Source organism: Lepidochelys kempii, chromosome 19, assembly GCF_965140285.1.
Source record: "Lepidochelys kempii isolate rLepKem1 chromosome 19, rLepKem1.hap1, whole genome shotgun sequence".
Classification (NCBI taxonomy): domain Eukaryota; kingdom Metazoa; phylum Chordata; order Testudines; family Cheloniidae; genus Lepidochelys; species Lepidochelys kempii.
Window position 1 is genome coordinate 3,852,546 of NC_136398.1, and position 17,575 is coordinate 3,870,120.

At 39.7% G+C, this 17,575-nt stretch overlaps 1 protein-coding gene across 9 annotated transcripts in view; it reads right to left on the reverse strand.

The window, feature by feature from the left end:
• The window catches only part of LOC140900495 (zinc finger MYM-type protein 4), a 55,770-nt gene that overhangs the window by 32,173 nt on the left and 6,022 nt on the right, over nt 1–17,575 (reverse strand). For 5 of the 9 annotated variants that reach the window (XM_073317858.2, XM_073317859.2, XM_073317852.2 and 2 more), the window contains 4 exons: nt 4,635–4,677; nt 3,990–4,514; nt 2,331–2,398; nt 1,464–1,634 (listed from right to left, as the gene is read on the reverse strand). In XM_073317858.2, the coding sequence (XP_073173959.1) occupies nt 1,464–1,634; nt 2,331–2,398; nt 3,990–4,491 (741 nt within the window). In that variant the 5' untranslated portion in view covers nt 4,492–4,514; nt 4,635–4,677. Of the gene's footprint in view, nt 1–1,463; nt 1,635–2,330; nt 2,399–3,989; nt 4,515–4,634; nt 4,678–7,218; nt 7,316–11,071; nt 11,356–14,650; nt 16,066–17,575 lie in introns of those variants that run through there. The other 4 variants (XM_073317855.1, XM_073317856.2, XM_073317853.2 and 1 more) reach the window with 4 other exon arrangements.

The following is a 17,575-nucleotide window of genomic DNA, read 5'->3' on the forward strand; positions in this document are numbered from 1 at the left end:
CCAGTGGTGCCCAACTTATTACACAGGAGGGCCACATAAACCTACGGAGGGCCACATAAACCTAAGCACAGTCTTGTGTGGGAGGCCAAACAGATTCTACATATTTTAATAAGATTTAAACTCACCTGTACTGATTTATATTTTAAGTTCAGTTTGTTTCGTATGTATTTAGATAGACTAGTTGTTCCCAAACTTGTTCCGCCGCTTGTGCAGGGAAAGCCCCTGGCGGGCCGGGCCGGGCTGTTTACCTGCCATGTCCGCAGGTTCGGCCAATCGCGGTTCCCAGTGGTCGCGGTTCGTTGCTTCAGGCGCAGCAGCAAACCGCGGCCAGTGGGAGCCACGATCAGCCGAACCTGTGGACGTGGCAGGTAAACTGGCCCGGCCTGGCCCGCCAGGGGCTTTCCCTGCACAAGCAACGGAACAAGTTTGGGAACCACTGAGAACGACAATACTGTATATAGAAACAACCTATTTATACATTTGTGTAAACTAAAATGACGACAAAACGCTAATGAATCGGCCATTAGTATATTGTGCTGAAGCAGGCTGCGGGCCTTAGGAAATGCACTGGTGGGCCATGTATGGCCCACAGGCCGTCGGTTGGGCACCATTGCATTAGACCAATGGTTCTCAACCTTAGAATCATTCAACTTTTTTCCGTATGGTCACAAAAATTTCTATAAAGTTCAAGAAAGCATTTAAGCATACACTTAAATGTTCCTATAACTGAAGTCAAGTCAATGGGAGTTAAGCATGTGGCTAATTGCTTTTGTGAATCAAGGCCTCTACGGGTATGTCTACACAGGGATAAAAGACCCAGGGCACAGCTGCAGCTGGCCTGGGCTCATTGGACTCAGGCTCTGGGGTTGAAAATACTACTATGTAGACGTTTGGGATTGGGCCCCACAAGCCTGAGCCAGCTGATCTGGGCCACCCACAGGTTTTTTATCCCCATGTAGACAATCCCTAAGCTCTATTTCCAAAAAATTGTTTCTAGCCTTTATGCTTATGAAGGTAATCTTTCAGATGTAAACAGCAGATGTAGTCTATTTTTATATACTGCTAAGGTGTGACAATTCACAAAATAGTCAATAAAAACCATGAATTATACTTTAGATTTTTTAAACATGACATTGCCATGGGCTGGACCGAAGTGTCTACTTTAGCCACAAATGACATCATAAACTTATATGCAGTGCTATGGTTTTAAAAAATTATGTATTACGGCATTTTTGTTTTTACCTAACAAACAGTATGAAACATTCTGGGATACGGGGTCATGGGAGGAAAAAAGCTGTTTGGTTTTGGGACTGGGGCTAGTAAAAGACAGAGAATCCCTGCACTAAGATGTACTGCCTGTAGGACTAAGCTTCAACCAACAACCAAGCGCAAGATTTAATTCATACCCAGTTTACAGGACTGGGTGTAAGGAACCAGAATATAAGAAGTAGCGGCAGCCTTACCTCAGCGTTATCAGGTTCGTCTTTAATTTTGTCTAACAGTCCCTGCTGTGGTGCTATCGCTTTATCATATTCATCATCCAAAGGCTCTTCCTTAATTCTAATATTTGATGCAAAGGAATTCCCCAGCTCCTGACCAATGGATTCCTTACTCGCAAACAGGTAGCTAGACTCCTGAAGCACAATAATATGGAAAAGAATGACACAATATCCAACGTTTAGATGACCATTTCCTGTATGTCTGTAACTATTCCCTTCCCTCTTCAAATGCTTTGGCTCTTGTGAACAAAGCAACAGACACTTAAAACCGGCAGGCTCTACAAATCTAGGATGAAATCACAGCCTCGCTGAAGTCAATGGTAAAACTCCCACAGACTTCAGTAGGGTCAGGATTTCATCTATTAAGCAGTTTTTCCACATAAGAACGGCAGTACTCGGTCAGACCAAAGGTCCATCGGCCCAGTACCCTCTCCTCCGACAGCGGACAATGCCAGGTGAGCCAGAGGAAACGAACAGAACAGGTAATCATTAAGTGATCCTTTCCATCGCTAGTCCCAGCTTCGAGCAAACGGCACGGGGCACTGCAGAAGAGCTCACCACACAGGGACCACTTGTGTAGTAGTTGGTCTCTAAATGATGTGTACAGCAACTTTACTATCAAGGGCCCCCATCCAAAGAGGGTGGGAAAAATTAAAATAATCTGCATTTGATCTTTCAAAGTAGTAAAAATGTATATGGAGACAAACTGCAAATATTTTTTAAAAATTCAGTTTTAAAGTTACACTCACACATAAAACAGTTATTTGGAAATACCCAAAACAAATACATTTTGCTATACCAAAAAAAACCCCTGAGAGATCCATAACTTACCCTGAAGTTAGTTTCTGGAATCTGTGGTGCTAACTGTGTCCGTAACGTTTCTTCTACTTGATTAGTAACTGGGGAAAATGTATATTAAAGTGAATACAATTCTTAGACAAAACTGCTTCAAATCTGTCTTGGGTCTCTGAATATCTCCAATGTATTATAATCAAACTTCTCCTTCTCTTCCTTCCCAAAGCAGGTCAAATATAATGCTCAAGCAGAATTAAGATTTTTGTTCTTCGATTAGACAATTTATTTCCCCACATCAGTGAAATGGTCATAAAATTCTGAATTCTCCCTGTGGGTTATTTGCATCCGAATGAACTCTGAGGATCCTGCCATGTTTCTGCATTTACATTTATATCTGGCTATTGATTTTTTCAAAACAAGGAAACAAAAACAACTCATCTATTTCTTGCTTTTCTGCCCCTTTCCCTCACTCCATAAGCACTAGCAGCTAATACATGATGAGATGTATTCAGTGCATGCTCTTCGTAAAATGTTCAAAGATACTGCATTTGTTACATAAGTCTAGCAAGTTTGTGAACATTTATTATAGTTGTCACAGTTAGTGGCCACTTTACTCAAGGTTGCAAAAAGAGTTTCTGAGAGTTTCAACTTTAAGCTCATCATAATTTTCCAAAATATGCCCCTCTGGGACAGAAATATTTTGTGATTCAGACATAAACTGAGATTGTAAGACATTGATTTTAAAATACTTGTAGAGTTACAAGCCTTTGAAAATGCAGGATTGGGTATGCACAGCAGTAAATACCCGAGATGTACATTGTGCAGAACACTAAAAGGCAGCAATCAGAAACCTCTCATTCCAGGACCAGTCTTACAGCCTACTTTCTCCCCATTCCCAGAGATTTCTGAACATGATTAGATCATATGTTACTTCAGCTTGTTTTGTTACTGTCAAGCTTTGCATCCCACACTGTACTGAGGCTTCCAGAGCCTGGGAAGTTTGAAATAGGTGCATGGGTAGCAGGACCACTAGACCACTTTCAGGCTCCCTTGACTGAGGAGAGGATCCCCAGGCATCCCTTTGGCCCTGTCCATGATGGTTGGAGAGAGAGTCCAAGAAGCAAATTCCTTGTTCCAGTAGAGAGAGTGTCTCAAAGCTGCTCTCTAGCTGACTTCTTGAAGGCACTAGTGTAGCTCTAATAAACCTTCCCCCATTGCCACTATGAAAGGCACATTCCTTGAACGGCACACATATTAATAGCATGCATTTCACAGAAGTATCAGTGCATTACTGACAAACTTTTAAAGACAAAAATCACGGAAGAGAAAAATGGAAGTATAAAGAGACTGCAAAGAACATGATCACAATCACAGTAAGAAAGTTTAAGGTGACATTGAGCTCACTTAATAAAGCCTCAATTAACAGGGTTTAGGTTGAGATATTCCGAAGAAGGCTAAGGGAGTCAAGCACCCAATGCCTAAAGGCTAGAATTTTCAGAAGAGCCTAAATACATAATTTATAAAATATGCATTTGTCATATTTCAAGGTTTAATGTAAAATACTTTCCCTGCATTCAAGTGGACACATTACCCTCCCCAAGATAATGAGTTACCTAACTAACTCTATGAGTGGTCTGTATCTAGTTCTCTTTTTCCCCTCTCCTGAGCTGTTATTTCTGTGGGTTAAACTGTTACCTGCTTTATCAAGGAAACTGCTTTTCAATCTGGAATCCAACTCTTTAGGAATTTTTTCCAAACGTTTTTCACGTTCTTGGAAAGGTCCTTCTCTGCTTTTCTCTTTTGTTGAAAAAGTCTCTTTACCATTATCTCTTGCTATGCTAAAATCCTTCCGAATGGGTTTAAATATAGGGCCCTGGTCACATGATGAAGTTATGTCCTTTTGGATTGCATTTTGTATTTGCAATTCTTTTTCACTGTCCAATTCGTGTTCTGTAACTCTCTTTCCATCCTCCAGGTTATCTTCAGTGTGAATCGTAGAAGGGAGACTGTCTTTTGGAGTAAAATTTTGATCGTCCTCATTGTCACTCCCAACAACTGGAATCCCTGCAAGATCTCCCGAGTTCAGAAAATAATCATCTTCATCCAGCAGTGAGTTTTCAGATCCCGTTCGATTCTGCATTTCATAGGATATGCTTTCAAGGGCAGGTATTAAATTGTGATCCGTGTCCTCAGACATTTCTGCATCCAGAATATCACCACCTATGAATAAGGAAAAAGAGTGTTCAAAAACCACCATGTTTGGGTTTAACAGAGAATATGCGTACAGTATTAAACTTTAGCTTACTCATAAATACACACATAAATAAAAGAAGCACTTACATTTCTCTGTAATGTCAAAAACTGCATTAGATTTGTCTTCAAACTGTAAGAAGGAAAGCATTACATGATTATCCATGGCAAGTGTGATGTACTGTGGTGTAACTTACCCTACAACAAAATTCACAACCCACCACCACCAAAATTGTCAATACAAGATTTTGTAAATTAGGATTACCCTATTCTGCAATATAACTGATTAGAAGTTGCAAAGTGACATTTATTGTAGCTGCTTTAGTAGTATACAGAAAAGCACAGCTATGGAGTTTTAGAAATAATACTGCCTCACTTAAGGGTAAAAAACCCCCCAATTTAGTTTAATCTCCACCCCACCCCAAAAAAAAAACAACAAAAAAACCTACACACCCAAATAAGTAAAGATCAGGGATTCCACCCAACGGAAACTAAGGCCTAATGTAGTCCAAATTAGCCTTTGTCATACCCAAAGACTAAGGCGACCAGCACACTATGAATACAGAGACCACAGCACACAGAACTTCCATTGACCTTATGGGCTGCATAACCATAACGGATACTCTTGCCATTTGGCCAAGGAATCTTCCCTTTTCCGTAACACACATATAATGTAACACATTATTTCCCAAGAGTTCTGACAGTGCATGAGAGTAAGGGACAGAACTGAAAAGTGCTTGTTTTTATGTATTGTACGGAACATGTGTTTTCATTATACATTCCCTGATAGATGTTAACATTGATAGCATCCTTTGAGGCTTTTCAAAGCAAGAATGTCCACCAAGGAGAACCAGAATGTTCAACAGCATTATTACTATTTCTTCTGGTGACATATCTTTCCTTTCAGTGGAAATCGTAAAGCTTCCTTTTTAAGTCATATCTGCTTTCTGAAGGCAACTGTAAGAGGTAAAGAAGTTAAACTTCCCATCGAGGCTAGAATAATCTTTGCCTTCCTCATCTGGAGCAGAAGATAAGATTAGACAAACAGACATCCCCTTAGGTAATGTGTAGCTCCTGGAAGGTTTGAGCTTTCTTACTGTTGCAAAAAGGAGGACTTGTGGCACCTTAGAGACTAACAAATTTATTTGAGCACAAGCTTTCGTGAGCTACAGCTCACTTCATTGGATGCATTAATTTGGTAGTCTGGTGAGATGCAAATCTCAGGCTGGTCTGTGGGCCCAATTCTCTTCTCAATTACACTAGTGTAAATCAGGAGTATTTCCACTGAAGTGAACAGAGTTACATTAGTGTAAAAATCACTGTGAGAATAAAATCAGGATCTATAAATCCAGAACTCTTCCTAACGCTGGTACCTAGATATTGAGAACTCAAGAGAGAAGGATGCAATACTGGAAGTATCCCTGGTAGCAGATTCTCAGTAGGCACTTGCTGCCATTTCCTCAGGGTGTGCAGGTATGTAGCCATACTGGAAGTCTCCTGTAAGAGGTTCAGTTCTACATCCAGATCCAGTAGCAATGTTTTCACTCTTCTTCATGAGGACAAAGAACATACTAGAGAAAACTTGCTAGTGAGGCATTTTAAGTTTCCAATGGAGGTGAGACATTAGATCAAACTCATTCTCCTTCTTGAGTTGCATTAAAATCTTAAGTGATTCTTGAGCTCTTGAGCAGCTCTGAGAACTAATTTTTAGGATCCACCATAGCCTTTGGTAGTCATCTTACACGTGTTCAGAATCTAGCTCTTTTTCCTCCTCTCCAGGTCCCATACGTGCTGGCAAAGTGCTGAAGTCCTGTAGTTCCTGGAGGCTAGAGTGTTAGAACCCTAATTACTTCTGCTCCGTGGAGGGGATTCAGAACCATAAAATGTTAGAGATGAAGAAGGGGCCAGAGAGATATTTGCTTTATGGCAGATTTGCAGGATGTGTCCTTTATGGAATTCAAAACTTTGCCATGATCAATTTGACAAGGAATCAGACGATAATGGAGTCTACATGGAGGATGCTGAAGCTGGAAAGTTGTACCTCAAGAACACATCAATTTTTCCATCCTTGAAGTCTTTTGGAAAGAAATCACTGTTAAAGAGACATTTATCCTGTAGAGGACCTCTCTAACTTGGGCACTTTCACATAGTACTGTACAATCCTTTGTCACTTTATAGAAACTGAGAGATCCTGTGAATTGTCACCTGTAAGTTTTGCCCCTTCAATAAACTAACTGCTTCATTCAGGGAAATGAGAGGTTCAACTTAGATTGTAAACAATAAGTGTTTGTACAGCACCTAGCATTATGGGACTTTAGGCGCCAACATACAATACCATGTTCTTTCTCTGAACAGGCAGAAAAATATTTGCAATTTAGACGGCTTGGAATGGCTCTTTAAAGTGTTTACCACATTTTCAACCATCAGATTATTCTTGAAGGAAAAACCTGTTTTGGATTTGTCTCTTTCCTCTATGGAGCTGTCAGAATGAGAGGTGATGTGTACGTTTTCCTTGGGCGTTAGTAGATCCTTTTGGATTTATTCTTTTTACAGGATTCAAGGCATACATGAAAACATGAATAGATCACTAGTGTGTTTTTATTTCTACTTTGTTTTACCCTGCTGGCAACCATTGAAGGCCCTAGTTTTATATACAGTATATCACACAATCCACCTTAGAATTAAATATCCTTCTTGATAGGTTCCCTTCTTGGGACTCTTAGCAGACTTGGAGGAGCCTTCAACCACAGCAGGAACAAGGAGTAATTGATCTGGGAAAGACATACTGGAGTGTAACTACTTAGGTCAAGGCAGAAGCAAGAACTGAGAACAGAGGTACCAAGTCTAGATGTGTTGGAGAAACTTCTCTGCCTATTGCCAATAAGGCCAACTATAAAGCTTCAGAACATAGGGACTATAATACCTGATCAGTCTACCTAGTCCGGTATACAGTTTCTGACAGTGGCCAGCACCGAAACCCTCAGGTGCAAAAATCCTCAAAATGGACAACTCAATGACCAGCCTATTGCGACTGGGGAAAACATCCCCTATCAATCAGTGGTTTAATTATACACTGAAGGGTGAGGGTTTATATCCCTTTTTTCCCCTCTAACTAATGTAACTGTGGATATTCTCACTACTCATATATATTTCTAATCCATTTTTTAATCCCATTAAACTCTATGTCTCCATGTTATCTCATGGAAGTAACTTCCATGTTTATACATTTTGTTGTAACAAATAATTATCTTTTAGCAGTTTTGAATTTGTTGCTTTCAATTTCTTTGGGTGCCCGCCCCCATTCTTGTATTACGAGAAAGGGTAAATAAGAATGCCCAACTGGCCTTCTCTATACCTTCTTTACTTTGTATACTTTTATCATTCTATCTCTTCATTGTCATCTCTCTAAGAAGTCCCAATATTTCCTCACATGGAAGTCTTTCCATGCCCCAAACAAATGTCCTCTATTTCTGAATGCCCTCTATTTATTCTGCTCTAGCCTTTTAGAAGGTGCCAAGAAATGAACAAAGTATTCCAAGTGTGGATATATATTTGACTTATACAATGATATTAAACATATTTTTCTATCCCATTCCTTATGCATCCCAATATTGTTTAGTTTAAACAAAAAACACTCCTGAATATTGAACAGAAATTTTCACTGAACTTCCAAGGAAACCCTAATAATGGCGTAGCCCCAACTTGTTGGGGAGCAGCCCTGGTTCTTGAACTATCCAATCTCCCTTAAGTCTATCTAAGCTTCTGCTCTTCTTTACCATCACACTGTTGCGTTGAAGGAACAGACCCCAAGAGCCATTTGGAGGTAGGGGCTCAAATTGCTCAGATTGTCTCCGGAAGAGGTACCTACCTCTTCCTATGGGCATAAAAAGACAACTTCCTTCATTTTTTCTGCACTGAATAAGTACCGAGCAAGTACAGCACCTGCATTCTCCTTTTTCCCTTTTCAGCCATCCCTCAAAACTCCTCTGACCTTCCAAAGTTGAGGCTAGACTGCCTAGTTTTCTAAGGGCAGAACCCTGTGACATGAACTCCCACAGAAGTCTCTGAAGGTTGAGAGTTCTGAGCACCACACATCATCAAGACCTAAAAACATAAGTCTGCAGATTGGCTATTGCTTTTTCAAAAAAGGCAGATGTTTTGCTTGTCATAGTGCAATCTTAGGCGGCTCACCCTTCAAGTGTCTGCTCTACCACTAGTGTAGCTCTGATGAGTGGAGCACAATTTCGTTCTAGAAAATTTTAGGAGAAAAATAATATAGTCCTATAGTTGCATAACTGGAACAAAGAGCTAGCTTCAGAGTGTGAGGTTATTTTCATATACAAAATAGTACGTAAGTGTACAGAGCAATTTCTCACAGCACAGTATCCTACTGATTACAAGAAGCAGTACACAGCTACTCTACACGGGGATGAGAACATAGCCATCTTATAGGAAACAGAAAAAGTCAATATCCAAAACCAAAGTGTTGTTGCACTGAGTAATACAGGGACACTAAAATAGCAGGGTTTTTATAAATTACCATATTATGCTAATACAGATGTTCTGGTGTGATATTATAAGTAGACTCACAACAACTGCAATTAACAAACAAGAGGAGACGGGAGGAAAGATTTTCCCCATAAAAAGCTGCTTGACCAGCACTGTCCCAAAGCAGAGTTTAAGGAAGCTAGCTGCAAAAATTAGCAATAAAATAAGATAAATGAGTGTTCTTGCTACTCACATTACTACATCACTTTGTACTCCTGACTTGACTGCACATAGGTTTTAATAGACAACAGGACAATTGACACACTCCTTACCAGTGGATCATAATACCCTCACACTAGTTACCACAGGCCTTATTGGGTGCTTCTGCATGTAGTCTTATCCCTTTAAATGGTATACATACTGGAAAAAATGCTGCGTTGCATTTAAGGCAATGTTCTGATCCTCTCTCTGACTACAATACTTCACGGTAGCTCTACTGTAAGATCTACAGCTCCAGTCAACATGAGAAAATTGTTAGTCCATACCACTTTAAATTCTTCTGAACACTGCCTTCACTTTGCCCTAAGTTTGGTCTCCTTATATCACTGGCAATGTGTTTTAGTGATCCAAGTACGGAACTGGAGTCCAGGAATTCTCATCATGGCTCAACTGCTGACCCACTGCATTACTCTGAGAAAGTTAATTTGAACATTGCACCTCAGTTTCCCAAACTAGCGTGAGGATGCCAGTACTTCACGAAGATGTTGTGAGGCTCACTTAATATCGGTAAAGCTATTTAAACATGTAAGTTTCTATATAAGTAGCAAGTATTATTTTGGAAACCAGATCCTACTGCTTATAGGTCTGATCTTGCTGAGCACCTTCAACCCCTATTCAAGTCGGTGGGAATTGGGGGCACTCTGCATATCACAAGTATCCCACATATTGCAGGGCAGAGCTCCATGTACTGTATCTATCACCCACACTTCTTTATGATGCACATTTGTTATAGCTAGAAGGACCTGGAAGAAGATGGAGCACACCAAGCTCCAATAGTCTGTGCCTGATGTTCCAAGTGTATTTCCAAAAGTGATCTTAATAAATTGAGGCAAGATATAGGATTACTGCACCACTTTGCTAGCCAAAGAGTTTTTTTCTAAGTGAGGATGTTTTATTTTGCTATGTATTCATGTCACATCATTTCTATAAAGTGCACTTAGTGTGATAGGTATGCTTATGACAGCTAAATTCTGAAACTAGCAAAAGTTATGTGTTGCTATTTTTCATAATGGAGATGTTTTAGAAGAATATGGATTTTAAGTATTTTCTCAAGTTTGAAGATTACATTATCTTGTATTCTGCATATCCAAAGTGCTCTTCAGCTGTGCACACAAGAAGCCTGCTTAGGTGTTAGCTTGTCTAAAGAAAATAAGGCTTTTGATAAGCTGGGCACCAAAATATTTAGCAGAATTGTCAGATTAATTGAAGTAAATCCGATATGTTGTGCTTTAGTTTAATTCTTCCTTTTAAGCCTAAGCATCTAAAAAACCACACTGCTGTGTAAAATGTATTTTACTCAAGTTGCAAGGCACATCAGAATTATTAGACACTAGAAAACTCACCACTAGCCCCTTTTTTTGCCTGGCATAGGTGACAGAAGGGCATTAACTGTAGTTTAGTATTAAACACTTTAATTTGAAATAATTAAAAACTTGTTCATAATTACAATGTCATTCAAAATGGCAACAACATCCATAAACCAAACATTTAACTAATAATTATTTTTGTGTAATACAAAGAGTAAGGCTGCCTTGAGGCTGGCAATTTCATTTTTTATGCAAAACAGGTAAGTATAACATTTTTTAAAAACAAACCATTAAGTTCCCTCCCTTGTTCCTTTGTAACAATCCCTTGGAAGCTTGAAATATTTTTTCCCTTCACAGTTTTTCACCACATAGGTTTTAGGGCTGATTATAGGCAGGGATGCTAGGTCAACTGTAATATATATTTTTTAAATCACAGATTCCACAGTTTCCTACCTCCTATGCAGTTTCCCATGTGCGCACACACCACAGCCACATCGCTTTGGAAAACAGAAAACTTTTACAGAAGACAGAATTTTTTTTAAAAAAAGGTCATTCAAAATGTAATTAATATTCCTGAACCCAGGTATAACGAGGTCAGGAAGTGCTCCCTGACCCTTGGTGCATGACATCACTGGAGGGTTGTTAGGCATTCAGCCAATCACATTGCCCCTCCTAGATTTGAAACCTGTACAATACAAATAGTTAAAATTAATCAGTGGGCCATTCTTAGGGCTCCTTTTGCAGAATAACAGAGAGACCAATTGATTCATACCTTCAAACACCTAGAGAGTGAGGAGAGCAGAGGGTAACAAAGAGCCAGCCTGCTGCAAATACCTGCTACAGGAAAAGAAGCACTTCAACAGGAAGAGAACCCCTAGAGGTCAGAAGAGCCATAGAGATCTGTGAATAAGAGAGCCACAGAGTAGTGCATTAAAGACTGCTATTTAATTCTACAGAGCCCCCTAGCAGCTTCAGCAGTTTCAGCTGCCTGTAGCTAGCGTCTTATTTCTGCCATTCAGTTGCAGTGGGTGTGTAATGTATTTCTGTGTTATTTCTGGAGATAGTTGAAAAAAAGTTTTGCTATAACATGTCTCTGGAATTTTAATTTCTACTACATTGTAAGCATTTTTAGATACAAATCTATTCTGAAACAGAAAAAAAAATACAACTAAATTTAAATTTAATAATGGGGAAGTATCAACAAGACCCTATCATTTCTCCACATGTATTGGGGGGGAGGGGGGAATATATATGGGTTGTCACTGAACTTGTCAATCTACTTTTTAAGTCAAAGAAACTGCATTACAACATACATTTTAGAGAATAATTGCCAAGTACATAGAAGTACTAATACTGTGAGATGTATCCTTTAAAATCAGTGGGACTGTAAATACTCAACAACTCATAGGATTGGGCCCAGATTTTTTTAAAATCAAGATTTTAGCCTAACCTTGATAATGTCCCTTTAATTACAGTTATTTTTTTCTTTTTAAGCATAGGCAATTCCTAACAATTCTACATACATGTTAAAAAATACCAAGGAAGACATTTTTCTGTTTCGTATTGCTTCTGACCTTGTTATTCACGATAAAATGTAAAGCTATACTTCATCCAAGGTTAATAGGCCACCTAAGCACCAAAATAAAAATTCTCAAAATATCCTTAATAGATTAACAGTGAGTTGCTAGCATCTTTACCCAAGCATCTAGGCTCCTACTATACATGAAGCCTAACCCTGCATTATGCTGATGGCATCACCCCCACCCACCCAGAAATCTCAGTTGCAGATTGCAACAAAGCTATAGGAGGTCAGGCAAATGGTTTCCTCACATGCATACACACACTTTATTGCATATTTTTGAAAATTATTTGGTACTCGTAGTTTGTACCCAATAAAAGCAGAAGGGGTTCCTACTCCCATAAAAAAAATCCTCACCAAAAAAATGCAATAATGGGGGGAAACCTTCCTACCTGGCCCAATGGCCCCCAATAGGAAGGCTGTGGTTTGCAGCAGTTTTGTGCTGGTTGCAAAACCACCAGCCTGGTGCACATGGAGCGGAAGCCTGCCAATCTAGATGCCTGGAACCTACAACCATTTAAACAAAACAAAAAAAAAAGGGGGGTGGGGGGAAGTGGGCGAGAGGAATTGGGGGGGTTACATCAGTTACATGCTGAACATCCTTCCTCCTCCTGCCATTTAAGTCATTATACACACATCCCCCAAATCCATGGATTGTGGTGAAACACATCTGCAACTCACGTTTAATTTTAGAAGAATTATACCGGTGTAAATCAGGAGGAACTTCACTGAAGTCAGAGTTACAATGGTATAAAACCAGGATGAAATCAAAATCAGTACCTATACATTTTAGCAGCAAATGTTACTGATGCGATATTCATTAGATGAAATATTCCAAACTAAGTTTCACTTTACATATTTTATTAACCCATTAGAATGTTTGTATTTTCCAGACTGAAAGTGTATGCTTAGAAGAATTTGTCCGCAGCTTCTAAAAAGTTAACATTTCCTCAGTTAGCAGATTCTATCCTGCAAGGTGCTGGAGAGCCCTTTGCTCCCATTTAACTCAATGTGAGTTGAGGAGGTCACTCAGTAACTCACAGGATTGAGGTTTTGATCACGTTATAAAAAAACAAAAACTATGCGTTTAAATTAATACAGCCAACTGACAATGATGACTACAAATATACTGTTTGGGGCCAGACGACCAGCATACCAGAATCTAAGAGTCACACTTTCCTTTACTCAGTGTATCTCCCAAGAGGTTAACTAGTTAACCACACTAACAATTGTTTTGTCAGAAATTATATTACTAACAGAACATCAATTTCCATCCCACCATCAACCTCAGCCTGGACCAGTCCACACAAGAGATCCACTTCCTGGATACTACGGTGCTAATAAGCGATGGTCACATAAACACCGCCCTATGCTGGAAACCTACTGACCGCGATGCCTACCTACATGCCTCCAGCTTTCATCCAGACCACACCACACGATCCATTGTCTACAGCAAAGCTCTACGATACAAACCGCATTTGCTCCAACCCCTCAGACAGAGACAAACACCTACAAGATCTCTTTCAAGCGTTCTTACAACTACAATACCCACCTGCTGAAGTGAAGAAACAGATTGACAGAGCCAGAAGAGTACCCAGAAGTCACCTACTACAGGACAGGCCCAACAAAGAAAATAACAGAACGCCACTAGCCATCACCTTCAGCCCCCAACTAAAACCTCTCCAATGCATCATCAAGGATCTACAACCTATCCTGAAGGACAACCCATCACTCTCACAGATCTTGGGAGACAGGCCAGTCCTTGCTTACAGACACCTCCCAACCTGAAGTAAATACTCACCAGCAACCACATACCACACAACAGAACCACTAACCCAGGAACCTATCCTTGCAACAAAGCCTGTTGCCAACTGCGTCCACATATCTATTCAGGGGACACCATCATAGGGCCTAATCACATCAGCCACCCTATCAGGGCTCATTCACCCGCACATCTACCAATGTGATATATGCCATCATGTGCCAGCAATGCCCCTCTGCCATGTACATTGGCCAAACTGGACAGTCTCTACATAAAAGAATAAATGGACACAAATCAGTCGTCAAGAATTATAACATTCAAAAACCAGTTAGAGAACACTTCAATCTCTTTGGTCACTCGATTACAGCCTAAAAGTGGCAAAAAAGACCTAAAAGTGGCAATTCTTCAACAAAAAAAACTTCAAAAACAAACTCCAACGAGAGACTGCTGAATTGGAATTAATTTGCAAACTGGATACAATTAACTTAGGCTTGAATAAAGACTGGGAGTGGATGGGTCATAACACAAAGTAAAACTATTTCCACATGTTTATTCCTCTCTCCCGCCCCCCACCCCCACACTGTTCCTCAGACATTCTTGTCAACTGCTGGAAATGGCCCACCTTGATTATCACTACAAAAGGCTTCCGCCTCCCCCCCGCCACCTTCCTGCTGGCAATAGCTCACCTTACCTGATCACTCTGGTTAGTGTGTATGGTAACACCCATTGTTTCATGTTCTCTGTGTATATAAATCTCCCCACTGTATTTTCCACTGAATGCATCCGATGAAGTGAGCTATAGCTCACGAAAGCTTAGGCTCAAATAAATTGGTTAGTCTCTAAGGTGCCACAAGTCCTCCTTTTCTTTTTGCGGATACAGACTAACAGGGCTGCTACTCTGAAACAGAACATAGGTTGTTTTATTAAACTTACGACAATAAGTCTTTGAAGACAGTGATAACTCTAGACAGAGTCTGTTTCCTTCTGGTTTTGGCTCTAGTCCACCCCCAAATAAGAGACCTACAAGAGGGCTTTGCATATAAATTAAGAAAATACAGGAATGGGCTATCCTCTGGTTGCTGAAATATTACTTCAGGGATTCTCAGACTTTTTCACCATGTGGTCGACATTATGTTAATAGATTGATTGGTGGACCAGATAACAGACCTGTGGTCTTTACCTCCCTTCCCAAAACTGTCCTGTGGCAACTACAACAGTTGCTTACATGGAAGACAGGAAAGCCTTTATTTGTTTTTAGATACCTCTACTACAATGTGTTTTGTCCTTACTGAAACAATGTAATCAGGACATTGACTTTAGCTCTTTAATTCATCTTCCCTGCTGATGCTTTCTTTTGCCTGTTCCTCCTCTCTCTTTTACATGGTGCCTTGCCACCTGATCCTCTCCTTCCCCTACTCTCATAATCATGGACATTCCCCTCCAGCTGGTGGCTAAAATTCCAGTCCAGCTTGTGGTTCTAGTTCCCATGGCTGGCTCCTATTTCCTCTTCTCCTCCTACATAGTTGTGGCTCTTAGTAGAGGCAGCTAGACTGGATGCTCCTCCTTGTTTCCAATGTCTGCTATACATAATCTGGATACCTCCAAAAACATTATTATGTGACCCAAAAACTCCCAGTAACCCACCAGCAAATGCTCCACAGGACAGTTTTGAATTGTTGCACCACATAAATAAATGGGAGCACAAAAACAAGACAGTTTGTACAAGATGCCCCAGTAAAAATAGCCAACATAAATTAAACATGCTGGAAACAACTATCCAAGATGAGGACCCTAGTGGTAAAGATTAGACTGTTTCTTCTGTAGCATTTGGCTCCTATGACAGCATTCAAAATGACTATTACCAGCAGCCTAGAACTTCTTCATCCATTGTGATACTTTCCAGAAAACTCACTCCATGGTCGACAGGAGTGAAGCAATTTTAGGAGACATAAAAGATATAGAAATTCATACCACAATGCAAGCACATGATGCTCCAGTGCCCTTACAGAAAAATAAGAAGGTGCTGGTCTACAGAGCAGATATTTTGGAAAACAAGCTAAAACTAAACTCAATCTCAAGCTCACTCAAAAACAAAACATTGTCAAACTTTAGAGCCTACAAATCCACTCAGGCCTACATCTTATTCTGCCAATCGCTAAGACAGACAAGTCTGTTTACATTGACGGGAGATACTGCTGACTGCTTCTTATTTACAATGTCACCTGAAAGTAAGAACAGGCATTCGCATGGCACTTTTATAGCCGGCATTGCAAGGTATTTACATGCCAGATATGCTAAACATTCGTATGCCCTTCCGTGCCTCAGCCACCATTCCAGAGGACATGCTTCCATGCTGATGATGCTCGTTAAAAAAATAACGTGTCAATTAAATTTGTGACTGTACTCCTTGGGGGAGAACTGTATATCTCCAGCTCTGTTTTACCTGCAGTCTGTATATATTTCATGTTATAGCAGTCTTGGATGATGACCCAGCACATGTTCGTTTTAATAACACTTTCACAGCAGATTTGACAAAACGCAAAGAAGGTACTGATATGAGATTTCTAAAAATAGCTACAGCACTCGACCCAAGGTTTAAGAATCGGAAGCACCGTCCAAAATCTGAGAGGGACGAGGTGTGGAGCATGCTTTTAGAAGTCTTAAAAGAGCAACACTGATGTGGAAACTACAGAACACAAACCACCAAAAAGGAAAATCAACCTTCTGCTGGTGGCATCTGACTCAGATGATGAAAATGAACATGTCCGCACTGCTCTGGATCATCATCAAGCAGAACCCATCATCAGCATGGAATCATGACCTCTGGAATGGTGGTTGAAGCGTGAATGGAAATATGTATCTTTAGCACATCTGACATGTAAATATCTTGCAATGCCAGCTACAACAGTGCCAATGCGAACACTTATTCTAACTTTCAGGTGAGACTGTGAACAAGAAGCAGACAGCATTATCTCCTGCAAATTGTAACCAACCTTGTTTGTCTGAGTGATTGGCTAACCAAGAAGTAGGACTGAGTGGACTTGTAGGCTCAAAAATTTTACACTGTTTTATTTTTGAATGCAGTTTTTTTTTACATAATTCTACATTTGTAAGTTCAACTTTCATGATAAAGAGATTGCACTACAGTACTTGTATGAGGTGAATTGAACAATAAAATGTTTTTGTTTTTTACTGTCCAAATATTTGTAATCAAAAATAAATATAAAGTGAGCATTGTACACTTTGTATTCTGTGCTGTAATTGAAATGAATATTTTGAAATGTAGTAAACATCCAAATTTTTTAAAAATAAATGGTATTCTATTGTTGTTTAACAGTGTGATTAATTAATTTTTTAATCGCACGATTAATCGCTATTAATTTTTTTAATCCCATGACAGCCCTAATAAACATTGGTGTGGAATTTTAATAAATAGCCTGAGTATTTGTATATATTATTTCAGATATTTTTAATTCAAACAGGTAGATGAACTTTATGCTTTCTAGTTACAGAATTAAATTTATATGTAGAACTCTGTTTTGGCTTTTCCATCTAAACTGAAAAAGCATAGGTCTGATGTTTGTTGTAGTGTTTGATTGGGACTTTTTTCTGAATG